The 23,939-nt window shown below is 41.8% G+C and overlaps 1 protein-coding gene across 1 annotated transcript; it reads left to right on the plus strand.

The window, feature by feature from the left end:
- Positions 1-1,678: 1,678 nt before the first annotated feature.
- On the plus strand, positions 1,679-5,485 carry LOC148855533 (myb family transcription factor MOF1-like). Its single transcript, XM_088982771.1, has 6 exons — positions 1,679-2,529; positions 2,636-2,712; positions 2,821-2,857; positions 3,471-3,618; positions 3,731-3,974; positions 5,015-5,485. Exons 1-6 carry the CDS (start codon positions 2,403-2,405, stop codon positions 5,321-5,323), a joined length of 942 nt encoding a protein of 313 aa, XP_088838897.1. The 5' UTR covers positions 1,679-2,402; the 3' UTR covers positions 5,324-5,485.
- The last annotated feature ends 18,454 nt before the right edge of the window (positions 5,486-23,939 follow it).

Raw genomic sequence — 23,939 nt, forward strand, 5'->3', positions numbered from 1 at the left:
ACCTTGTCACTAGGAAGATTTAGGTGATGGACTTTTGATTTGATCAGAATGGGTTGATTGATGAGGATTGATTATGTTAGGAGCTAGTCATTTTGCACTTTGTTTCTATAAGGATAAATGCTTTTAAATTCTTCTACTATTTTAGATAAATTCTCATACTATTTCAGATAGATAGAATTCTTCTACTATTTTGGATTGTCTTTTAAGAAAGCATGAGGTGGCCACCCTTCCACCACAAAGATATGGGGGTTGGAAGAAACAAAGTTCCTCATCATTTATGTGTGTCTTAATCTTATGCCAAAAGCCATTGACCTTAATATGAATACATGACTATGAGATAGAGTGATAATTCCATGAAAAATAATAATTTGTCTTTATATATTAAATGGTGACACATGCATTTGAAATCTATGGTACATCTTTTTCCTTGGCTTGGTCAAAGAGAAATTTGAAGTTTTTATAAAAAGTTGAAAAGTTGAGGTTGCCTCCATCTAATTTACAATTTTATTCTTTCAAGCACATGAGGAATGAAGGTTTCGTTCTTTACTAGGCCATATTATGACAACCCTAATTTGCTGATAAACAATGACAACCCCCAATTGATAAAAGAATAGTATAAAGAAACAATTGCAGTATTGCACTCATTCAACTTTACTATATGTTTATATATATTATTATATAGAGTGTGAAGCATTAATTACTCATTAACTTATATAACTTAAATTATCATCTTAATCTAAACAAGCACATAACTATAATTTATTAAAATGTAGGCATTGTCATTAACTCATTTCCAATTACAACTAGCTTTCAAACTTGGGAGCACTGATGTGCCAACATCTGTGAGAAAGCAGCTGATGGTAAAATTTACCTAAAGGAGAGATTTGCAGTCAACAAATCCGACATGGGGTGTTGATTATGACCCAAGGGGTAATGTGGGAATTTTACTGGACATGATGTCCTTCACTTTGACTAAATTGCTGTCTCATTTCCGTGTTTAAACAAATTAGGGTCTATTTCCAGGAGTTAATTACAGTGGGAACCATTTATGTCGGGAATCTGAAACTTCTGAATGAGCCATGAGGTGATGATTTCAGGGAAGGGGACAGAGAGGGTGTTTCAGTATATTTCAAGAATTTTCAGAGATTACCAGAAAAAATTTCTCAGAAAAGAAAAGAAAACAAACAAACCCGCCAGAAAAAGGTAAGTAAAAAATTGCTTTTTCTTTTCTTTTTTTTTTCCAACTTTTTTGCTATATACAATTTTATTTTGTATTTTGGGGGGGGGGGGATTCTTGGGTTTTTCAAAAGTCGGCACCGTCTTTACTTCTAAGCCCGCACTGCCCCCTTACGTGATTGATGGAAAGAGAATTCTCGAGAAAAGTAAAGCCCATAAATTCTCCAAAATTTACCTACCCTTGCCTACACGTCTTTAGCTGATGCTTCTCTCAAAGGGTCTGGAGTCTGGACTGGAATTCATAGGGCTTTGATTTTCCCTTTTCCTTTTCGTTTTGGTTTATCCATCTGTATTAGATAGTTGACTTTTTGACAAGAAAGCCAAGTGACAGACGTTAAGGTCTTGACCGGTTCAAGACAAGAAATGTAGAGAGAGAGAGAAGGGGGTTAAGGTTAATTAACGTGCGCACCATTAAGAAAGAAAATCAAGGCACAGAGATTCTGTTCTACTCTATTACGGCTGTGAATATTTGAGAATTTTTTTAAGAATATTTCATGGGCTTTTGTGATCATGACGACGTTGGCCTTGTGCGTATATGGGTTTAAAGAGGGGAGAGAGAGAGAGGGGGGTCAAAGCTTGTTTGTAATGATTTCGAGAAGATCAGAAGCTCGTGATGAGAATTTTTCTTTGCAGGGAAGAGCAGAAGCAGATTAGCAGAGCCAAGGAATTTACAGAGTCCCTCAGCTTCGTCCCTTCCTTTTCTCGTGATCTTCTCCCTCTGCTATATTACACTTGTTGGTTAGAGGACATAATATTTCTTTATTTTATGAAGATTTTCCATCTCTGCAAATGTTGCTTTAAACCTAGACAGTTCCAACGAGATCGAAAGACCCCTGGAAAACACCCCAGTTGCTAAAACAGGAGATACAGATAAAAGATAGAGGCAGAGAGAGAGAGAGAGAGAGAGAGAGAGGGAGAGAGATTTTTCTTTTCTTTTTCTTATATTTGTTGTGATTAAAGAGGGGGGAGAAGACGAGCTGGAGTGCTCAGAGATAGGTTTTGGGTGGTTTTAGAGTTCACCCAGATAGGAGGAAATCCTCGTTAAAGAGAGCAAAGAAAGGACCCAGGAGGATCCATTCAAGAGTCTGAGAAATCCCTCTGAGTTGTTGGTCTTGGGTCTAGTTTGTTGGAGCCCGGAGACAACCGATTAGAGAGAGGAAGGAAAAATGGGAACCTGTGGAAGGAATGGAGCAGTAAGGCAGTACATTAGGTCCAAGGTGCCTCGTCTGAGATGGACTCCTGATCTCCATCACTGTTTCGTTCATGCTATTGAAAGGCTTGGAGGTCAAGATAGTAAGTAGAATCAGACTCATATCCTCATTGAATATCTGCTTCCGTTTTCATCATGCTTTTGTTTTCTTTTTTCCTCTGAGATACTGAAGATACTGCCTACATGCAGAGGCTACTCCTAAGCTTGTTCTTCAGCTTATGGATGTGAGAGGACTGACCATTTCACATGTTAAAAGCCATCTCCAGGTTGGTATCTTTATCAGTAGTCTCTTCTTTTGAAACTCTTTGTGGCTATTTCTGACATTCTCTCCTTCATTCTGGTCCTTGTTGATCCTTGCTGCTTCCCATCATCAGATGTATAGAAGCATGAAGAGTGACCTAAGCAGACAAGGTAATCAAAGTTTTTCTTTTCTTATTTCTGTATATCTATTGGTAAATGCAAATATAAGTACAGAAGAAGAATTTTCCGTTGAACCATGTCTGTTATTATTTTCTTCTTCTTCTTGTCTTTATTTTTCGCTTATTTATTTTATCTTTCTTTCAAAGCAAAAGCTGTAGCAGTTTTCTATTTGTTTGTCTGTGTTTTCATAAAGCCGCTTCCTTTTTAGTTTCTACTAATGTGCCTGTTCAAGTTCAGAGACAAGTTTGTGAACTCAACATCTTTTTCTTTTGTTTTGGAAAGAGTTAACTAGTTTGTTCCCTCTGTTCATTTATTTCTTTCTTTCCAATAAAGCTGCTGCTTCGCCGAAACAGTCTAGAACTCAAGAAAGTCCATATCTTCGTAAAGCTTCTAATACTGGCTTTTCTTCTGATCCTCACAAACCCCACCTTTCTATTCCTCTGATTTTCATTTCCCAAACTGCCTTACATTAAACCTTTGTGAGCTCAAACGGATGGCCCATTTGCTTTTCATTTATTATTCAAACCATAAATAAGTAAATCATTGAGAGACCCAACTCTCCAATTCTACTTACATTTTTTTTTGTGTTGTATTCGTGTCTCAGATATGCATTCCAACCAACAAAGAAAACACTCCTTTGATCGTCATGATGGGTGTGTTGATGAGGAAAATGATGGTGGTTTCTTCTCTTCCTCAAAACCCATTCGGGATTCCGATTCTCAGTTCATTTACGGCCCTCTTCCTCCAAAAAGGTTAGCAGTTCGCTTCGCTTTTCTAAGGAAACCAGGGAACAGATCGATCACTACCCTTCTCTTTTTAGCACTAAACCTCTTTTGCTGTTTACTTTTTCTCTACTCTTCTCAGAGCTCGAATAGAGACGACGAATTCCATCTCCCGCAACCTGCACTGCAACAACCAAAGAATATGTGAGACAGTCGTCTCCCCGTACTATTTTCATGATTATCTGCAAGCCATGGCTGAGAATGGTGGAATAAAGGAGGGTTTCAGATGGCAGGCCGAGGCTCCATCTACATCTTTTCCTCTGCCACCCCATCTTTACAATCTCAATGCTTTCGGATACTCAATGGAAGAATCTCAGTTCTTCAAGGTACATCTCTCTCTCTCTCATGGGTTGGTGTTATTTTCGGTTAATGTTACCTTATTACATTAACAGTAAGCCCGAAGTCTCAACCAAGTTCAAGATAAACCCGGGAGGGCATTTTCATTTTGATGAGGGAAGATTCGTTCATCCTTTTCGGGACAAATATCTTTTTTATCCAGATCTGAAATGCTGGTTCAGGAGGCCAACCTCCTTAGTAATAAGAAAAGAAGGAAGAATCTTTCCCTGCATTATCAAGACTCTAATGGGAAATAGAGAAACAACCAACTTACTCGTGTTCTACGTTTCAGACATTGGAATATTCCTTCCTCCTTTCATTATTATCTCGTTTTGTTTTCTTCCATATGTTTTGATGAATACATATAAAACCAGCCAAGTTTTTTTTTACACAATTATAATGAGAGAAGTGACCAACTTTCCTTCGCTTTGTACTTGTATGCCAAAAAAACGAAAGCCCGGATTTTCTTCTAAGCCACTCGGTTCCTGAGAAATCCCAAGTCCTTTCTCTCAACACAGTGGGTATGGTGTGGCCCGCCAAAGTATTCCATCTGGAGTCTTGGATGGTCCTGATTGATGGACTGATGTGCCACAACCATGAAAGATGGCCTTACTAGTCCTCACAGCAGCTTTATTCTGTCGAAAATTACACCTCGTACACTTCCAACACTTGGTTCATGTTCATACAAGAGTGTTTTTCTTTGAGTTACTGGCTTTGAAAGTCTGAAAGAGACCCATCTGCTTGTCTAATGCAGCTGAGATAGCAATGGCCAATGGCCATGGCTGTCTCTGCAAGGCACACTGCACAGGGTTTCAAATGGGGTAGGTCCCAACTGAGGAAGTCGATCTCTCAAGTCAAATTCATTCAATTGTTGAAATTGAACCACCTACTCTTGATATTATGCCCATGGGCAGCCATTATTGTCTGCAACACTGTTTCTAGATCATCATTCCCTATCTGTTATTCTAGGCTTTAGAGCTTAGACTCCTTTTCCTCGTCTCTGACGTGCTGTGATTTGCGTTCTTCTCAGATGGCACAGATGAACGTAGAACAACTTCCATCAACCAGAAATCGGAAAATGGAGAACATGGATAACAGTTTCCAATCGCATTTAACGCAGTCTGTCGATAAAGAACACACGGAAGAAGAAGAAGCCGGTGATTGCACACTGTCACTGTCTCTCTCGTTGCGTCCATCGGTGCAGAGTAACGCTTCATCCACCAGTGAAATCAGTGAGGCGATCTCTTCATCCAAGGACTGTTCCGGTTCTTCGCAGCAGCGCCATATAAACTTGGATCTTTCCATCTCTCTCTGCGGCAGTAGTGTTGAGTCAGTGTAAATCTTTTTTTTTTTGTTCCGATGAAAATTAATCTTTTCCATCCTAGCTTCTTTTGGCCATTGTTCTTAATTAAGTCTCGTGTGGTCTCTAATGGTTTTCCTTGTTCTGAGATGAGAATTTGTGACACGATAGATGCAACATATGTATGAAGCTTTTCTTGCATGTAATGGTGCGTATTTAATTAGTGTGGTATCTATTATACCTAATATTAGTAACGTAGTGAGAAAAGCCACACAAATCTGCTTTTAGATATTGATGATCCAATGGTAAATTGGATAATCACGATGCATTTAAAGTACCAAAAAAATGGTAAATTGGCGATGCAATTTAAAGATAATAGGATCCCCAGATGATTTTAACAATGGTTTTAAATTTCTGAAATTTTGCAAAATTTTATATAAAAAATATGTTGGGTGGATTTTTCTTTCCGGAAATCTTTAGATTTTTGCCACTTGATAAAATAAATATGAAATATTAATGATTCATTGATGGAGGTGGAAGTGATGTAAGAAATCTGTTAAAACTTAACAGATCAGATGGTTACTGCCTTAGAGATCAGACCCAAATTGGAGAAGAAGCAATGAATTGAAGCAGGAATATTTATATAAATGCATCCTGCTTCCGAATCATCTCAATTGCTTGGAAAAAAAAAAAAGAAATTGAGAGTATGTGGTCAAAACATGAAAAGATTCTAGAAAATATTATGTCCAATCTACTTTGCATCCGTATCAACTAGACAACTACATAAGGGGACACGACAAAGAGATTTGAGGGAATAAGAATAACTTCTTTCTTTAGACCAGAAGTACAGAAAAGAAAAGAAAGAAGAAAAGAACGAAACCCTGTAGTTTGATACGCTTCTACTACAAATGGAGAAGCTGCAATTATCAAAAAATGGGTCAAAAAGATTCTATCCCCATTTGATGGAAAACTCTTGCTCTTCAGGGAAACTTGTTTCTGTATGGAGCTGCTATCTGGGGCGAGAGGTGAATCAACCCTTTCTGAGTTCTGACGCTGTCTGCTAGTTCATACTCAGCTAGCTGCAATTTGAATATCTCTGCAAACAGTTCGTCAGAAGTGTTTTAGATGCTGTTACAGAGTTCTTGATGGAAACACATACAATAGCTTCTTGTTTAAAAGATGACTACACGATAGCCCAGGAGAGAATCTAGAAAAGCAGTTCAATGTATTCCCGATGAAAACCCAGATTCTTTGTTAGCCCTCCTTTGACACTGTCTGTCTCATGGGTGTCATTGAGGCTGAGGAGTGATAAAGAGCTTGCTTTTGTTAGAGATATATAGCAAATTCTGTGTAAGAACTATGAATATCAGATGATGAAGCAGATGAATGTTACGTTCATAAATCAGTTGGCACAGAGAACAGATTAAAAATTGGACCTGGGCTCTGGAATTTCGGATCCAAAGTAGGGTCTGGAGCCATGTCTCATGTACGAAGGCCGGAATGAAAAGAGTTTCAGGCCAAAGCCCAGCTCCCTCCTTGAAAGTTGTAGCACCTAGTTGGTTGGGCTGTTCGTGGACTAGACCTCCCTCACCCACCCTCCTTCCCTAGGCTGGAGAAGAAAGGTTGTGCTTGATAATTTTGTATGGAACCATTATTTTGGGTCCAAACAGATTCCTTGTTCTTAACACCCTCGATGAATGGAGCAAGTCTGAACCCAAAGTACGTGGGGTGTGCCCACATTCCAGGCCCTGATTATAAAGGTTCTGGCCGGGTCCACATAATCAGATCTAGTTCAGGTTCTTGTTAGGATTTCGGTCTAATTCTACACCTGGTTGAGGGGGCCCTGATAAGCTTGGGTGTAGAACCAACTTTATTTTCTGTTGTTTTGAAATGTGTCATTGGTGGAGATTATTTGGGTTGACAAATTCATCATTCTTAATTGTTTAATATATCTGTAAAATCATTCGATTGTAGAGCGTCTGAATCCATTAGTGGCAAAACATGCAGAAGCTATTTGACTGGACTGAAGAGCAATCCTCGGCCCAGCCAATCATCTAGCCCCATTTTGTCATAACTCATGAAACTCTAACCCAGATCTGACTGGACCAAGTTGAACCCATTGTTGTCCCTCTTTTTGACTAAGGATTGTTGATTGTGTTCAGTGTAAACTAGCTCACCAATCTGGATTCTGGACAATCAATTATTGCTCTTACCTAAGGAAAGAAAAAGAAAATATTATACACAGCACTGTAGCATCTCTCAATTTTGAAATTGCCCTGATGGGGCCCTATGTAAATTAAACAAATTTGTAATTTCAATGACAACCCTGAAGAATACAATTGTTTTTCACCCAAGTTCTCATGTCAAGAAATGGCGACAAATTACACTAAACAAAGAAAGAGTTCCCATTTGCGTCGACAAACTATGATTAGGAAGCTTTGAATGAAGAGATCTTTTGGTTTTTTGGTTAAGCCAAGGAATCGATCATCCTCTGAGACATGCATCTGTTCTCGACCAACAACGACGGCACGACACATTGACATGATTTCAGATTCTAGTCAATGCAAGAGCTGGCCCTCTGATCATAAATGTGAACGCGACAATACAAATATCAGGTTGTTTTCAAATCAGTTTTCTGGAAACCAAAACCTGAACTCTAAGCTGGGAGCCTGGGAGTAAGAACTCGTTTGGTAGTCAATACATGCCAAATAAATTTGTCTCAAGTGTGATATTGAGTACAAGAGGTGAGAAGTGAGAACGACCTCACTCCTTGTTTTGTTGGTCTACCTTAGCTTTTTTCTATTAGCCTTCTAGTACTTTAAGTTAGATGAAGGACAATTTTGTCTCTCGGACTATCTGTTTTGTGTTTCAAAACCCTATCTCTAATTTAAAAACATTCAAGGATAAAATATTAATTGTTTCTAATTTGCATTTATTTCATAAAAGCTCTCTTCTCTCTCTCCACTACCCATTAGTGTGAAACTAATTAATCAAGTCATCATCTTCAAGATATTCTAACCCAAATCCTCTCTAAGCCTGCTGCAAAGGGTAGGTTATTTCAGACCAAGTTGATAATATTTATGCTCAAACAAGTTGGAGTATTTGGGCATGAGTCTTTGTTTGTTTTTCAATGGATAGATTATAATAACTTCTGTGTGCACACTGACCTACAAATAATGATAAACAAATAGTGGGGAATTCTACCTCTCTGATTGTTTTTCTTTAGGGTACCTCAATCATCGCTTCCTATCTTATGCCTGTTCAAACAAAACCATCAAAATTTCTCCTCACAGATCCCAGAACATCATAAAGATGACTTTGCCATTTGGTGCCACAACTCATCAAGGAATACAAAAATGGCTAAATTATTTGCAAATTAATGGAAGAAATAATTGTTATTTTTTCTCTTTTTATTAAGGCTTTCTATGTTTGTATTGCAAATTTCACTTGCACTGGTATAAATGCATAAGGAGTACAAATGGGCCAAGTATAAATCCTGCTTTATTTTTGTTTTATATTTGATTTTGTTTTTTAAAGAAGGAAAATAGGAAATAAGATGATGTGGTCCCATTATGTGAGTGGAGGCTGCAGAAGGTTATTTATTTAGTGCAAATTTTGCATCAGATATGAGTTTAAATTATAGTTACAAACAAATGGATACAAAACTGGATCCGATGTAAAATTCGTATGCAGTTCAGATTTGCATTAAACATTTTTAATTAATATTATCTTATATTATATTTATCAAATTTATCATTTCATACATATAATATGATAAATATTATATAAAAAAGAAAAATCTTTTATCTATTTAATAAAATAATTGGTTTAGATCTGAATCGACTCAATTATTAATCTTGACAAAATCATGGAACTAGCATCGACATAATCAATTCGAGGAATAACTCCGAACTCACGGGCCCATGTATCAAGCTGATGTAGTACATAATGAATGGTCGAGCATTGTAGTTGTAGGATTCAGGGTCCTGAAAGTAATGATGTACCCAAATACCGGGCCAAGGGTTTTGGCCCACATACATGGGACCTGGTGGCATTTGATCAGGTCAAGTTCAGGCTCACATGTATGAATGTTTTCGGTTAGGAGCAAGTAAATCCAGTTTTATTCTTTGTTAGCTTGAACTGTATGCATTCAATTATTCTTTTATAGGCTGGGTTTAGTTGCAGTACAAAACTGCTTTACTTTGGCTTCAGTTTTGATTTTGTCTTATTTGTTTAATTTGCATAGGATAGTGAGTAAAAATGATGTGTGTCTCCACCTTATATGAAAGAGAATGGAGATAAGAGGATTATTTGTTTGAGAATGAGTTGGAAGCTAGATGATGTGGTACTTACTTTATAGCTTTTGGGATGCAAAATTCACATTATTAATGAGTGCAAATAAGAAAAAGTACAAATTTATATCAGACAAGAGTGTATAAATCATAGCTACAAATAAATGGATACAAAACAGAACTGTGCAAATTAAAATTTGTATCTAGTACAGATTTACAATGCAACACAGTCATGAGAAAAATTTCAATTTATAAATTTCTAGTTTGTGTGATTTTTAGGTGGGCCAGGTCCTTTGAAGCCTGTTTAAACCATACCTAAACTCAGGCCCAATAATATCTTGAAACTTGTATTTACACTGCACATATTCATATTTATATTTATTCTTTTCCTAAACTGAGCCTAAGAGCGTCCATTCGTTTTTGGATTTTGAGTGGGGGAAAGTTGGTCGATGAGATTTTGGTTCTATTGACCAAGATACCCATGTTTTCTTTTAGATTTATGTGGCCTGGGGTCCATGAAAAATTTATTTGCCCAAGTATCACTTACCCAATCTCTTAGGTGAATAAGTAACTTTCCCACCTGGGGGAAATTGTCAACACTTGGATGGGATAAAATTGTTTATTTTAATAATATCTTTTTATAGATAAAATAAGCAGTTTTATTTACATGGGAAATAAAAGAACATGAATAAGTGTATTTACTCAGGTAAGCATTTCCCAAGAAACACTTACCTTGGTAAATAACTTTCTGAAAAGCAAATGGGGCCTAAATATCTGCCCCTTTTTTTAATTTAATATTAAAATCTTAACTGAAAATAACGACTTCATGCTTTTAGGCATTACAAAATTTACATTTTGCCCATGGATAGCAATATCAGAGTGCCTATTGACCGAGATACCCCCAAAGGCTGTTTTACATATCAAGTGGAAGTCATTGATCACTTGGCTGAGTGTACAATGGAGGCAATATTGTTATAAGTTGATCGAAAGGTGACTTTGGTAAGAGAAAATGTATTTTCTGACCGAGGTTTTGCCTCCAACAAAGATTTGTTTAACTCTTCATCGATTAGGGATACAGAATGGATGCTCCAATAGGCAATTTTTTGGTGCAATCTTTTGCAGTGGCAGTGATCAATCTCTCTCCCCTTCCTATCCCAGTCTTTGAAGCTAATCTCAAATAGAGAGAACCAATTTTTTTTCTTACCTAAAGCTATTTTATAACAATCCTATATATGAGGTTTTCAAGTGGGCTCTAATCGGAAAATGTATTTATGGCTGTCCAACACTACTAGTGATTAGAGGATTTTATTGCTCGATCAGTCCTTTTGAAAGGTGAGTTTTGGTTGTTTTCATTAGATTCAAAACCCACTTTGTGTGGTTTTCATCAAAGGAATTTTTCTCGAAATGTGGCTTTGTGAAGTTTTGAAGATCAAATCATGTTTGTTTAGATTACTCAAGGTTTTAAAAGGCTAAAGGTAGAGGTGAAGCGGTTGGATGTGAAAGGGGCAAGGCCTAAGCCTTAAGGCATTTTGAGGCATAAGCCTCAAACAAGAATAAAAAAAACAAATAAAAACTATGTATTTATATTTATTAGAAAAAAATGAAGGAAAGTTAAGTTATTTTTTATAGATTTACATTACTCGACCTAACCTAAATTTGATCTGATCCAGGGACCAATCTAACAATTTTTTTATTAAAAAAATAATCATATACCCAAAGTGTCAAACTTATTTATTTTTTTTTTCATTTTATGTTTTGTAAAACGAGAGCTTTTCCGGTTGATTCTTTCTATCTTATTCATCAAGAATTTGAAAATGTACATGGTTATACCCATCGAATCTCCTAAGCTTATGGCAACTAGAACTCCTAAGTTTATAGGGACTCAAACATATCTTTCCTATCTGAACTATACATGATAAGTAAAGGATAAGAAGATATTATACAAAGAAGATATACACTGAACGGAGTCCTGATTCAGCATATAATCCTAACACCCCCCTCAAGTTGGAGCATGCAGATTGTGAATGCTCAACTTGCAGAGAAAGTACTCAAATTCTCTACGACCTAGTGCCTTTGTAAAAATGTCAGTTAGTTGAGCGGTAGTCGACACATAAGCAGGACAAATGCAACCATTTTGAATCTCATCACGCGCAAAATGGCAATCAACTTCAATATGTTTCGTACGCTCATGAAACATTGGGTTTGCTGCAATATGCAAGGCTGCCTGACTATCACAATATAATCGCATTGGGTTTGAATGCGTAACGCCAAGAGCCAATAACAATCCTTTCAGCCATTTTAATTCACACGTGGTAGTGGCCATAAAATGATACTCTGCTTCTGCTGAAGAACGAGCCACAATGTGTTGTTTCTTAGTTTTCCAGGAAATAAGTGATTTCCCAAGCAGAATAAACCATCCAGATAGAGAACGTCGGGACAAAGGACAACTCGCCCAGTTTGAATCACACCATGCATGTAACTGTAAGTCACAGTCTGAATGCAAGAGAATTCCTTGACCAGGATTTCCTTTCAAGTAGCGCACCACCCACAATGCAACCTCCCAATGTCTTTCTTGCGGTTGCAGCATAAATTGTGACAGAACATGCACACAATAAGACAACTCTAGACGAGTTGCTGAGAGATAAATAAGCCTATCCACCAAGCGCCTGTATCGCTCAGGATCAGATAAGAGAGGCCCATCTGTCAAGGCGGGATTGTGATTCTGCTCCAAAGGAAAAGGAGCAGGTTTTGCACAAAGTAATCTAACTTCAGAGATAATATTCAAAGCATACTTACGTTGAGACAGAAAAATTCCTGTTGAGTTTCGGGCAACTTCAATGCCTAAAAAATACTTCAATGGTCCCAAGTCTTTCATATGAAAGCAGTCACTCAAATATTTCTTGAAGACTTGAATTGCCATACGATCATTACCTGACACGATAATGTCGTCCACATATACTAGGACAAGCACATGCACCTTGTCTCTACGAAAGGTGAAGAGGGAGTAATCTGAACATGATTGTTGAAATCCATATGTCTTCAAGGCAGCGGCTAATTTAGCAAACCAGCATCTCAGCGCTTATTTCAGACCATATAGAGATTTTTGCAACCGACACACTATACCTGGTTTATCTAACTGAAAACTAGGAGGCATTCGCATGTAGACTTCCTCATGAAGGTCACCATGCAAGAATGCGTTATGTATGTCCATTTGATGAAGCTCCCAATTTCTAGCTGTTACGATTGCAAGGAAGGTACAGACAATAACCATTTTTGCAACTGGGGCAAAAGTTTCATTATAATCAATTCCCTCAACCTGCTTGTTCCCAAAAATCACGATACAGGCTTTGTATCTTTCCACTATCCCATCAGCATTATACTTGATTCGATACACCCATTTGCATCCTATGGTTCGTTTTCCTAATGGCAAAGGCTCTATAGTCCATGTCTGATTATTTTCAAGTGCCTGTATTTCTTTCTGCATCGCATCCCTCCATTTTTCATCCTTTACAGCCTCAAAAAAAGTAGGTTCAACTCATGCAGTAATAGCTGCCAAGAAAGCACGATGTCGAGAAGAAAAATTGTTACAGTTCACATAGTTATTTATGTTAGACAGTTTTGTATGCCCTTAGCTTCAATCAAGATGATGTACTCTATGAGTTTATTGTAAATGAATAAAATTGCATATTTGATTCATGTTCCCTTGGTATGTTTCTGTGTAATACCCTTAAACTGGACACTTAATGAGATTCGTGTTAATTTAGAATGTTCACAGCCAGTGGGTCGGTCTAGGGAGACCTATCCTGACAAGGTTGACACTGTGGTGCCACCAAGTCGGTTGGGGTGGCCTGTCTCAACTGCCAAGGTGAGACCCTAGGCACATACAGTGTAGGATTAATTGAATCTTTGAACTGGACCAGATTTCCAGTATTGCCCTAGACCTTGGAGATTGATGGGCAAAACTGGAAAGTTACACCCAGCCCCTAGACTCAATTATGATACTGCACTAGGTGTCGAATTGGGTTGTATTTGATATACCAATCAGTGAGATCCTTAGCGGGGGTCAAAACCTGGGTATGTTGGGACAGTCTGAGAATTCATCTGAGTGGGTCATCATAGTGACAAGATCAGCCCCTTTGTCGGACAAAGGTAATGATCGAGGATGCACTTTCACTGATGGAAACCAAGACTGCTAGTAGCCGATTTCAATCGTTGAGATTTGTTTTGCAAAATATATTTTATATAAAGGCTGAGAGGTCCCAACAGTCCCTGTGTGTATGATCATTATGGGCTGAGAGGTTAAGTGTAAGACCATTGAGGATAATACCTGATGGGCTAATCTTGCATCTACCCACAGTCCTTAGGTGTTACAAGGTGGCTTGGCCCAGGGATTACTTAGGGTAAGTGTTGGGCCCATAGAGCCCATAAGATGGGTTTTAGGGGGTGCACTGTCCATAACAGTGTATTCAGCCAGGCCTTGTAATAAACGCTGGGCCGAACCCATGTGACTGATGTGTAGATCAATGTTTGGGTCCCACGCCATACAAGGAAGCCCAACTGGGCAGCAGTTTGGAAGACTAAGTGAGTACATAACCTTAAATGGGCCTTAAGTCCATTTCGAACTGGGCTGATTTGATCAGTTAATTAAAAAAAGGGCGAATTCTGAGATGGATCAGCTAATAGGATTGGGCCCAGACCCTATCCACTTAGAGAGTCCAAGATCTAAATAAGATTTAGATCTGGAAGCCTCCTAATTAGATTAGGAGATGGCTGATTTGATCTGCAGATAAGATAAGGGTTATCCTTTATCACTTAAAGGGACTTCTATTCCAAATATGATTTGGATCAGTAACTCCTAATGGGATTAGGAGATGATCCCTTTAAGTCTATTAAAGGAGGAGGGGGCGGCAACCTTTTGACATGCAACCAACATACTCTTGTCTTCAGAGCTGAAATCACAAGAAGAGAGAATTCTGCACCCTGCGAATACTCTCTTGTCGCCTCCTTCCTGCAGCCACCGCCTCTAGTAGTTCGATCTCCTACTCTCTACAGGAGTAATCAAGAGTTGATCTTGATACCAATTTTTTGGAGAAAAGATTGATTGAAGCTGTATGCACAAGCCATCCTGTTGATTCTTGCGAATGGTCAAGTTCTTTTAGAAGAACACTGCTGATTCTGCTCCATCCTGCACTATGCCATCTTTAGTGGGAGCAGATTTTGGATCCTTCATTGGGCGTGAACACCTCCATTGGGAGATACTGTTTCTCTGTATTAGGTATAATCCCTTCCTACTCCTTTTGGTTCAGATCTGGTCCAGTTTATGGTTCAAGAATGATCATTGAAAATATGATTTTCTAAATAGGGAATGCGATTCCCAGTTGAAGGGAGAGAAAAAATTTTTGAAATTCGCCCCCCTTATTCCGCAATCTTTGGGCGTCCATGTGATGGATATCTTATCCCTTCAATCTATGGCATAAGGACTACCTGTAGAATGTGATTGGCCGAGTGAGCTTGCAAAGAGACACGGAGAGGGACTCAATCGCTGTGTGGTGTGAAGCACATAATCTCTTAACCTTGTGGACTGCTGTTTTTGTCGATGCCCATGCCCAAATGAAACTCAGAGTGCTGCTGTTGCTCAATATTGCCACCCCTCTTACGTCAGGACTGTCTTCACTTGCATTTTTTGTGGTGGCGTCACAAGAATGCATCGGTTCACCAGCATTTGCATTCGGATCTACGCGGGTTCCTTCTTCTACATAGATTCCTTCTTCAGTGAGTTCACCTCGCTGGTCAATCTCCATCTCGCCATTTTCTTGTCCAGGTAAATAAGTGAATGGCACCTCATCTGTCCCACCTATTCCACAATTAAATTGGCCCTGTGCTTTGTTTGGCTACGCATCCTCCTTGTGTGCATACAAGAATTCATGCTATAAAAAAAATGGCATCTCTTGATGCAAAGAACATGCCGGACTCTAAATCATACAACCAAAAACACTTCATAGGGAATCTTTCCCTTCAACACAATGGACAGTGTCTAATTAATCAAATAACACGCGGTCAAGACACATTCCCCCCAAAAATCAATAGGCAAGCTAGCTTGAAAGTGCAAGGCTCGGGCAACATTGAGTATGTGGCGGTGCTTGCGTTCAACCCTTCCATTTTGTTGAGAGGTCCCGACACAAGTGGTTTGATAAATAATACCATGTTTAGCAAAATAACTAGCAAGACAAACAAACTTAGTCCCATTATCAGTATGGATCACCTTTACCGGTTTGTTAAATTGCCTTTGAACCATAGCAAAAAAAATTCGAAGAAATTGTCCCACTTCCGTCTCATCAACCAGAAGATAAATCCAAACGCCTCTAGAAAAATCGTCTATTATGGCCAAGAAATAATGAGCATCACAAGAAGCTACGGTTCTATAAGGACCCCACAAATCACAATGAACTAACTCAAAAATATCAGATGCTTTATTATTACTAGAAACAAACTCTTCTCGACATTGTTTAGCTCGGAAGCATACATCACAACCCTTAATACTATCATCATTATTATTCTTAGTACTAATAAAAGGCAACAACTTAACAATTCTATAAGAAGGATGCCCTAACCTTTGATGCCAAATATCACATGTCCTGCTTTCTGTAGTCTTCATTGCTCGTGCTAATGCAATGCTTCGGAAATAATAAAGTCCCTCTCGCTGCTCACACGCTCCAATCAGCATCCTCGTAGTGCAGTCCTATATCACATAGAATTTATTAGTGAATTGGACAATACAATTTAATTCCTCAATCAATTGTGATACAAAAAGTAAATTGCAATTCAAACTAGGCACATATAAAACGCTAGTCAGTTTTAGATGATCGTCCAGTGCAACTGTGCCTTCTTTCTCTTTTATTGTCGCTTTCCCATCTGGTAGCCTGACAGAGCATGCTATGACATTCTTAATGTCTCTCATCAATGCGAGGCTTCCTGTCATATGATGAGAGGCCCCTGTGTCTATTATCCACTCTGACAATTTTTGCTTACCGCTTAATTGTTGACTCCCCTCTTTATGTGTGTTCAAAAAGTTGAGTAACATGTTCCACTGCTCACTACTCAGTCCATTTAACCCAGTCTTGGCTGCATCAATTGATTCTCTTTGAAACGCATTGCCTTGTGTAGAGACTTTGGCTGTATTGGCCTTGAATTGGCCTCCACAACCTTTTCCTCTTGCCCTTGCTCCTTGTTTCTATCCACCACGCCCTTGGCCTGTTCCACGTGCATTATTTTTCGGTCGATCACCCCACCATTCAGGGTAGGGTGAGATCGCGTTCCTTGTCAATTGACTGCTGCCTTGCTCTTTTTCTCTGATTTCAGCCATGCCGACTATTGTGTCTGAAAGCCCGCAATCGGTGGAAAAATCGCCACAAAAGACAATGGACCAATCTTCGGATCTCCCTGCCGCAGAATGTTGACTCGTCGGAGAAGAAATCAGAATGTTTTGATTGAGAATGAATCCTCGAGTTCTCTGTTACTCGCACAAAATAACCGTTCAGTTTCAGCCGAACGGAATTTCTGTAGAAGGAGAAGAGGACCGAAGAACTCTGTGAAAAACGGAGTGCCGAACTGAATCTGGAGTGAAAAGTTTGCCTATTGCCGGTGCCAAACAACATTGCTGCCGCCACTGATCTCCAGAGGTCTTGGAACGCAAACCTCTCGCTCCAATTGGCACCTCCGGTGAAGGGCAAGATGTTCAAGGGACTGTCTGTCTGCTACGCGGTGGTGATCGTCACCTTCTTCAGCGTCGGCATCTCTGGTTATTGGGCGTTCGGCAATCAAGCAGAGGGAACCATTCTTAGCAACTTCTTGGATAATAGCAAGCCTTTGGTGCCCTAGTGGTTCCTTCTGATGACCAATATCTTCACTCTCCTGCAACTTTCAGCTGTTGGTGTAGTGAGAATCGAATAAGAACCAAGACTGAGAGCAAGCACAATTGATTTGATCAACTAGCAATCATCATGGCTTTGATACCATGTAAAACCAGAGCTTGTCCGGTTGATTCTTTCTATCTTGTTCATCGAGAATTCGAAAATACACATGGTTATATACACGGTTATACCCATCGAATCTCCTAAACTTATGACAACTAGAACTCCCAAGTTTATAGGGACTCAAACATATCTTTCCTATCTGAACTATACATGATAAGGAAAGGATAAGAAGATATTATACAAAGAAGATATACACTGAACGGAGTCCTGATTCAGTGCATAATCCTAACAATGTGGCTTTGTGAAGTTTTCAAGATCAAATCAGATTTGTTTAGATTACTCAAGGTTTTGAAAGGCTAAAGGTAGAGGTTAAGCAGTTGGATGTTGATGGAGGAAGATTTGGCCTGACCCCTTCACCATGTGACATGTGGAAGCAACCGAGAGTGACCTGGCAGAAGCGCCAGCTCGGCATGGCAGCGGGCCCACAACCTGAGCTCCGAGAAAGGGAGTCCCAAGCTCCCCTAAGAAAGGAACCAACGACCCGAGCTCCCCCCAAGGAAGAACTCGAGCTCTCCCTTGGAGGTTCTGAGCCTTACAAGGAGCGCAAAGGGCAAAAACCCGAGCTGACCCACCCCGGGGCAGTTTGGGCCACATTTCTATCCAAACTCAAGACTTCACCTCGCACACCACTTCGGCTCCAAGTTGCCTAACTGAACAACCGTATTTGACACCCAGGAAGCCCGTACACGGAGGCGGCGCGCCTGACTAATTAGATGTCCGACACATGACAGCCGCCCTCCAACGACCACCTGCCACCGCCATCTCAGATGTAGCAAAGACGACCCTGACAAGGACAATGGTGGTTATGACACCCGAACTGGAAACTGGCGGAGGCTATGACACCCGAACTGGCAATTGGAAGAGGTTATAACACCCAAACTAGCGTCTGGCAGAAATGATGACACCCGATCTGACGGAGGTGATGATGCCCGATCTGGCAGAGGTATGGGAGTGAGTGTACAGGGCGATTATAAAAGGCCCCCATCTCCCAAAGAATGAGGTATGTGATTATTGCGCTTTCTGGTCATAAAGTTCCTCATTTCCCTTGCCTTCTGAAGAGCACTAACTTGAGCTTCAGAGTGTTCCAACCGGGTTCCTCCTTGGAAGTCTCCATTTTCCTCCTTGTTTCAGGCACCTCCAGTTTCGCCAGAGGTGAGGTCACCAGTATCTAGGACCGACCGGATTGTGCACCATCAGATGTGAAAGGGGCAAGGCCTAAGCCTTAAGGCATTTTGAGGCATAAGCCTCGAACATGAAAAAAAAAAACAAATAAAAACTATGTATTTATATTTATTAGAAAAAAATGAAGGAAAGATAAATTAATTTTTATAGATTTACATTACCCGACCCAACCTAAATTTGACCTAATCTAGGGACCAAGCTAACAATTTTTTTATTAAAAAAATAATCATATACCCAAAGTGTCAAACTTATTTATTTTTTTCATTTTATGTTTTCTCAAATACTTTATTCTTTGGGTTGTTTTTTTTTCTCATTTTATGTATTCCACCCGTCATCCCGTGAACTCCCCACGCCGGGTCAGGACCCCAGGCACGGGGAGTGGGGGGCAATTGATGGAGGAAGATTTGGCTCGACCCCTTGGCCACGTGACACGTGGAAGCAACCGAGAGTGACCTGGTAGAAGCGCTAGCTCGGCACGGCAACGGGCCCACAACTTGAGCTCCGAGAAAGGGAGTCCCGAGCTCCCCCAAGAAAGGAACCAGCGACCCGAGCTCCCCAAGGAAGAACCTGAGGTCTCCCTTGGAGGTCCTAAGCCTTACAAGGAGCGCAAAGGGAAAAAACTCGAGCTGACCCACCTTGGGGCAGTTCTGGCCACATTTCTATCCGAACTCAAGACTTCACCTCGCACACCACTTTGGCTCCAAGTCGCCTGACTGAACAACCATACCTGACGCCTAGGAAGCCCGTACACGGAGGCAGCGCGCCTGACTGATTAGAGGTCCAACACATGACAGCCGCCCTCCAAAGGCCACCTGCCACCGCCATCTCAGACGTAGCAGAGACGGCCCTGACAAGGACAGTGGTGGCTATGACACCCAAACTGGTAAGTGGCGGAGGCTATGACACCCGAACTAGCAACTGGCAGAGATTATGACACCCGAACTAGCATCTGGCAGAAATGATGACACCCGATCTGGTGGAGGTGATGATGCCCAATCTGGCAGACGTATGGGAGTGAGTGTACAGGGTGATTATAAAAGGCCCCCATCTCCCAAAGAAGGAGGTATGTGATTCTTGCGTTTTTTGGTCTTAAAGTTCCTCATTTCCCTTGCCGTCTGAAGAGCACTAACTTGAGCTTCGGAGTGTTCCAACAGGGTTCCTCCCCGGAAGTCTCCATTTTCCTCCTTGTTTCAGGCACCTCCAGTTTCGCCAGAGGCGAGGTCACCTACAGCTAGGACCGACCGGATTGTGCACCATCATTTGGTACCGTTTGTGGGAAGACTTCAAAATGTCTCCCCTAACCTTTCTCCCTCTCTCTCAAAGAAACCTTAGCTTCCATGGCTTCATCCAGCAGCAACAGGCACAATGCCGACTTGAATGTTGTAGGAGAACACCCTCAGCCCGCCACTGTATGTATCGGACAATTCACCGTCCCCCTCTCTACGGACGGAATCCCTAGCCCCAATGCACCAAGCATGGCGGCACCTATGAATGTTCCCCTTCCCCTCCCTATCGAGATAACCTTCGCCGAACCGGCCGTTGTCCCTCTGGCGACTGGCCAGAACCAGCTTGATGACTTGATGCAGTGCATGCGAGCAATGCAAGCCCAGATGCAGCAGTTCCAGGAGCCAGGCCTCGGAGCCCTACTGCCAAGCCGGTCAAGCCCTCCCCTTAGGGCGGGCACCTTCACCAGGGGGAAGCTTCCCAACTCCAACACCCCTCCAGAAGCCAGGCCTCATCCCCAAGCAGGAGGGAAAGACTGATTACCCCAAACTCGCAGCTTGCCGACGGATCAGGAACTTCCTTGCCGACCAAGTCAGCACCTCGACACTCCAAGTTTGAGCTCCCACTCGCAGAGAACCAGTTCGACATCCTAGCCGTGAACTACCAACAGTTCGGGCCCATCGAGCTCGGCAACACCGAGGCAAGCAGTGCCAGTACCAGGCCTTCCAAAAAGCAGCGAAGACGCTGGCGAAGTCGCCGAACTACCACCCGCATCCTGCCCGAGCTCCGAGGTAAAGAAGAAACAAGCTCGGACGAGGTGAAAGTTTTCCCTATTCTTTCAATCCCTTCCCCCCTATCATCAGAACTCCTTGTGGTTCCCATGCCCAAAGATTTCAAACTCCCTCCCCTAGACAAGTATGATGGGTCCTTTGACCCTAATGACCACGTTGATGCTTTCTAGTCCTAAATGCACCTGGCCAAGGCCAGTGAATCCTGCATGTGTGTGGCGTTCACTACAACCTTCAGGGAAGTGGCCCACACCTAGTACAGGAACCTAGCCCCCGGGTCGATAAGAAGCTGGACCCAGTTCGTGCAAGTCTTCACCGTGCACTTCGTTACTAGCAAGCGGTGCCCCCGAACCGAGGAGAGCCTCCACAAAATAGTCTAGAGGGAAGGAGAGTCCATCCGGGGCTATATCAAATGGTTCAATGACGTGTGCTTGCAGACACCGCACCTAGACCCCACGTTACAGCTCGTGGCAGCCAAGAGGGGTGTGACACACAAGGAGTTCAGGTGGCACATGGTAGTTAACCAGCCCACGACCGTGATTGAATTCCTTAAGCTCGCAGACAAATTTATAAGAACAGAGGAAGAGATCAACCAAAGAACTGAAAGCGGGATCGAAAAAGGAAGAGGGAAGGGGAGCCCTCCAACCCAGATGACAGGAGAAAGAAAGATTCACTCGGGAGACGAAGCTAAGCCAGCCATTCCGAGCTCCCTTAGCAGGTCGGACGGACAATACGCCCTTAAACGTGAAGTGGGTCAAGATCTTAATGACGATCAAAGACGCCCCGTATGTAAAGTGGCCATCTTGTCTGAAGGGAAACCCGAACGAGAGGAATAAAAACTTATACTATAGTTTCCATAGAGACCACGATCATGGCACGGAACATTGTAATAATCTCCGCAATGAGATAGAAGAACTTATCCGTCACGAGTACTTGAGAAATTTTGTACAGCATAATAATAACAATAGTAATAAGATAGGTCGGCAGGGGGAGCACAGCAGAGATGCTCCCGAGTCCAGCAGTCGGCCGCTGAACCGCAGAAGCAGCCCCCAGAGGAAAGACCAGTTTGGGGAACAATCCACGTGATCATTGGAGGATCGATCGTAGCAGGATGCACCTCGCAGCAGCTCGGGCATCAACTTGGGAGGCCACTAGAGAAGAACAAAACCCCCCAAACCGGCCTAGGATGGAAGACCCCATATTCTTCATCGAAGATGATGTGCGCGGGGTCCACTACCCCCACGACGATGCACTTGTCATAAAGGTAAAGATCAACGACTTCAAAGTCCGGCGCGTACTCGTTGACTCCGGCAGTTCGGAAGACATCATTTTTAAAGCTGCGTTCGACAAACTCCAGTTCTGAGAGAGTGACTTGAATCCCGCGAACACCCCGCTGGTCGGCTTCAGCGGAGAGAAGGTCAAGCCCTTGGGAAAGGTCACAGTACCTGTGGAAGTTGGCACGTGGCCCAGCACGGTAAGACTCAGTCACGATTTCTTGGTGGTCGTGACCCCCTCCCCCTACAATGCCATAGTAGGTCGGCTGATCACCCACGCTTTAAAAGTCGTGGTGTCCACTTACTATTTGGCAATGAAGTTCCCAACGGACTTTGGCATCGGGGTAGTGTGGGGCGACCAGCTCGAGTCCCGCAAGTGCTACGTTGCCGCCCTCAAGGGAAAGGCCAAGTTAACCGATGACCCCGAACTAGAGTGATCAGTGGAACAGAGCGAGGAGTGAGCTGCACCAATGGAGGAAACTGTTCCCATCTCTGTCTTGACAGAAGACCCCGCCAGATTACTTTAGGTTGGAGCATCCCTGGAAGAACCCTTGAGGTCTGAACTAGTAAGTTTCTTACTCCAGAATTTAGACATTTTTGCATGGTTTGTGGCAGAGATGCCCGGTATAAGCCCCGACCTTATAACTCACAAGCTGAATACTGGCCCTGTAGTTAGGCCCATTAGACAGAAGAAACACAACCTAGCCCCAGAATGCTAGAGGGTGGTTGATGAGGAGGTTGAGAAGCTCCTCGCAGCAGATTTCGTAAGGGAAGTTCATTACCCGAGCTGGGTGGCCAACCCCATTTTGGAAAAAAAGGCAAACGACAAGTGGCGCATGTGCGTCGACTACATCGACCTAAACCGAGCCTGCCCAAAAGATTGCTTCCCCCTCCCAAAATTTGACTGCTTAGTGGATGCGACCTCAGGACACAAGTTGCTAAGCTTCCTGGATGCCTACTCGGGCTACAACCAAATCAGGATGGACCCGTCCGACGAGGAAAAAACCACCTTCATAATCGAGTTCGGCCTGTACTGCTACAAGGTTATGCCCTTTGGACTGAAAAATGCTGGGGCAACTTTCAAAGGCTTTTAAATAAGTTGTTTCAACCCTTAATTGTCACAAAGATAGAATGTTATGTAGATGACATGGTCGTCAAGACACAGTTTTTGCATGAATTAATACAAGACTTGCATTCTGTCTTTCAAATTCTACGTCAATTTAGCATGAAACTAAACCAAAACAATTGTGTCTTCGGTGTCACCTCAGGTAAGTTCCTAGGGTACATCGTCAACCAATGCGGTATTGAGGCCAACCCGGACAAGATAAAACCCATCCTAGATATGAGACCACCCCGAAAAGTGAAAGAGATTCAGAGGCTAAATGGCAGAATAGCCGCTCTGAGTCATTTCATGTCTAAGTCAGCAGACCGCTGCCTGCCCTTCTTCAATGCAATAAAAGGCAAAGGGTTCAAGTGGAACCTGAAGTGCTAGCTTGCATTTGACAAGCTCAAGAAATACCTCACCAGTATTCCAGTGTTGACCCAGCCCGAAGAGGGCGATGTTTTAGAACTATACCTCTCGGCAAGCAACGAAGTGGTCAGTTCGGTACTGATAAAGGAAGCAGATTGGGTCCAATGACCCATCTACTATGTTAGTAAAATATTGTAGGGAGTAGAAACAAGATATCTGGAGATAGAAAAGATAGCCTTGCGGCTCGCAAGCTCCGTCCGTATTTCCAAGACCATACCATCATCATCCTCACTGACAAACCCTTGAGGCAAGTATTACTTAGGCTCGAGGTCTCTAGTCGATTGACGAAGTGGGCCATCGACCTCAGTGAGTACGACCTCCAGTACAAGCC

Source organism: Nelumbo lutea, chromosome 4 (genome assembly GCF_056320005.1).
Source record: "Nelumbo lutea isolate HS-2025 chromosome 4, American lotus-T2T, whole genome shotgun sequence".
Lineage (NCBI taxonomy): Eukaryota > Viridiplantae > Streptophyta > Magnoliopsida > Proteales > Nelumbonaceae > Nelumbo > Nelumbo lutea.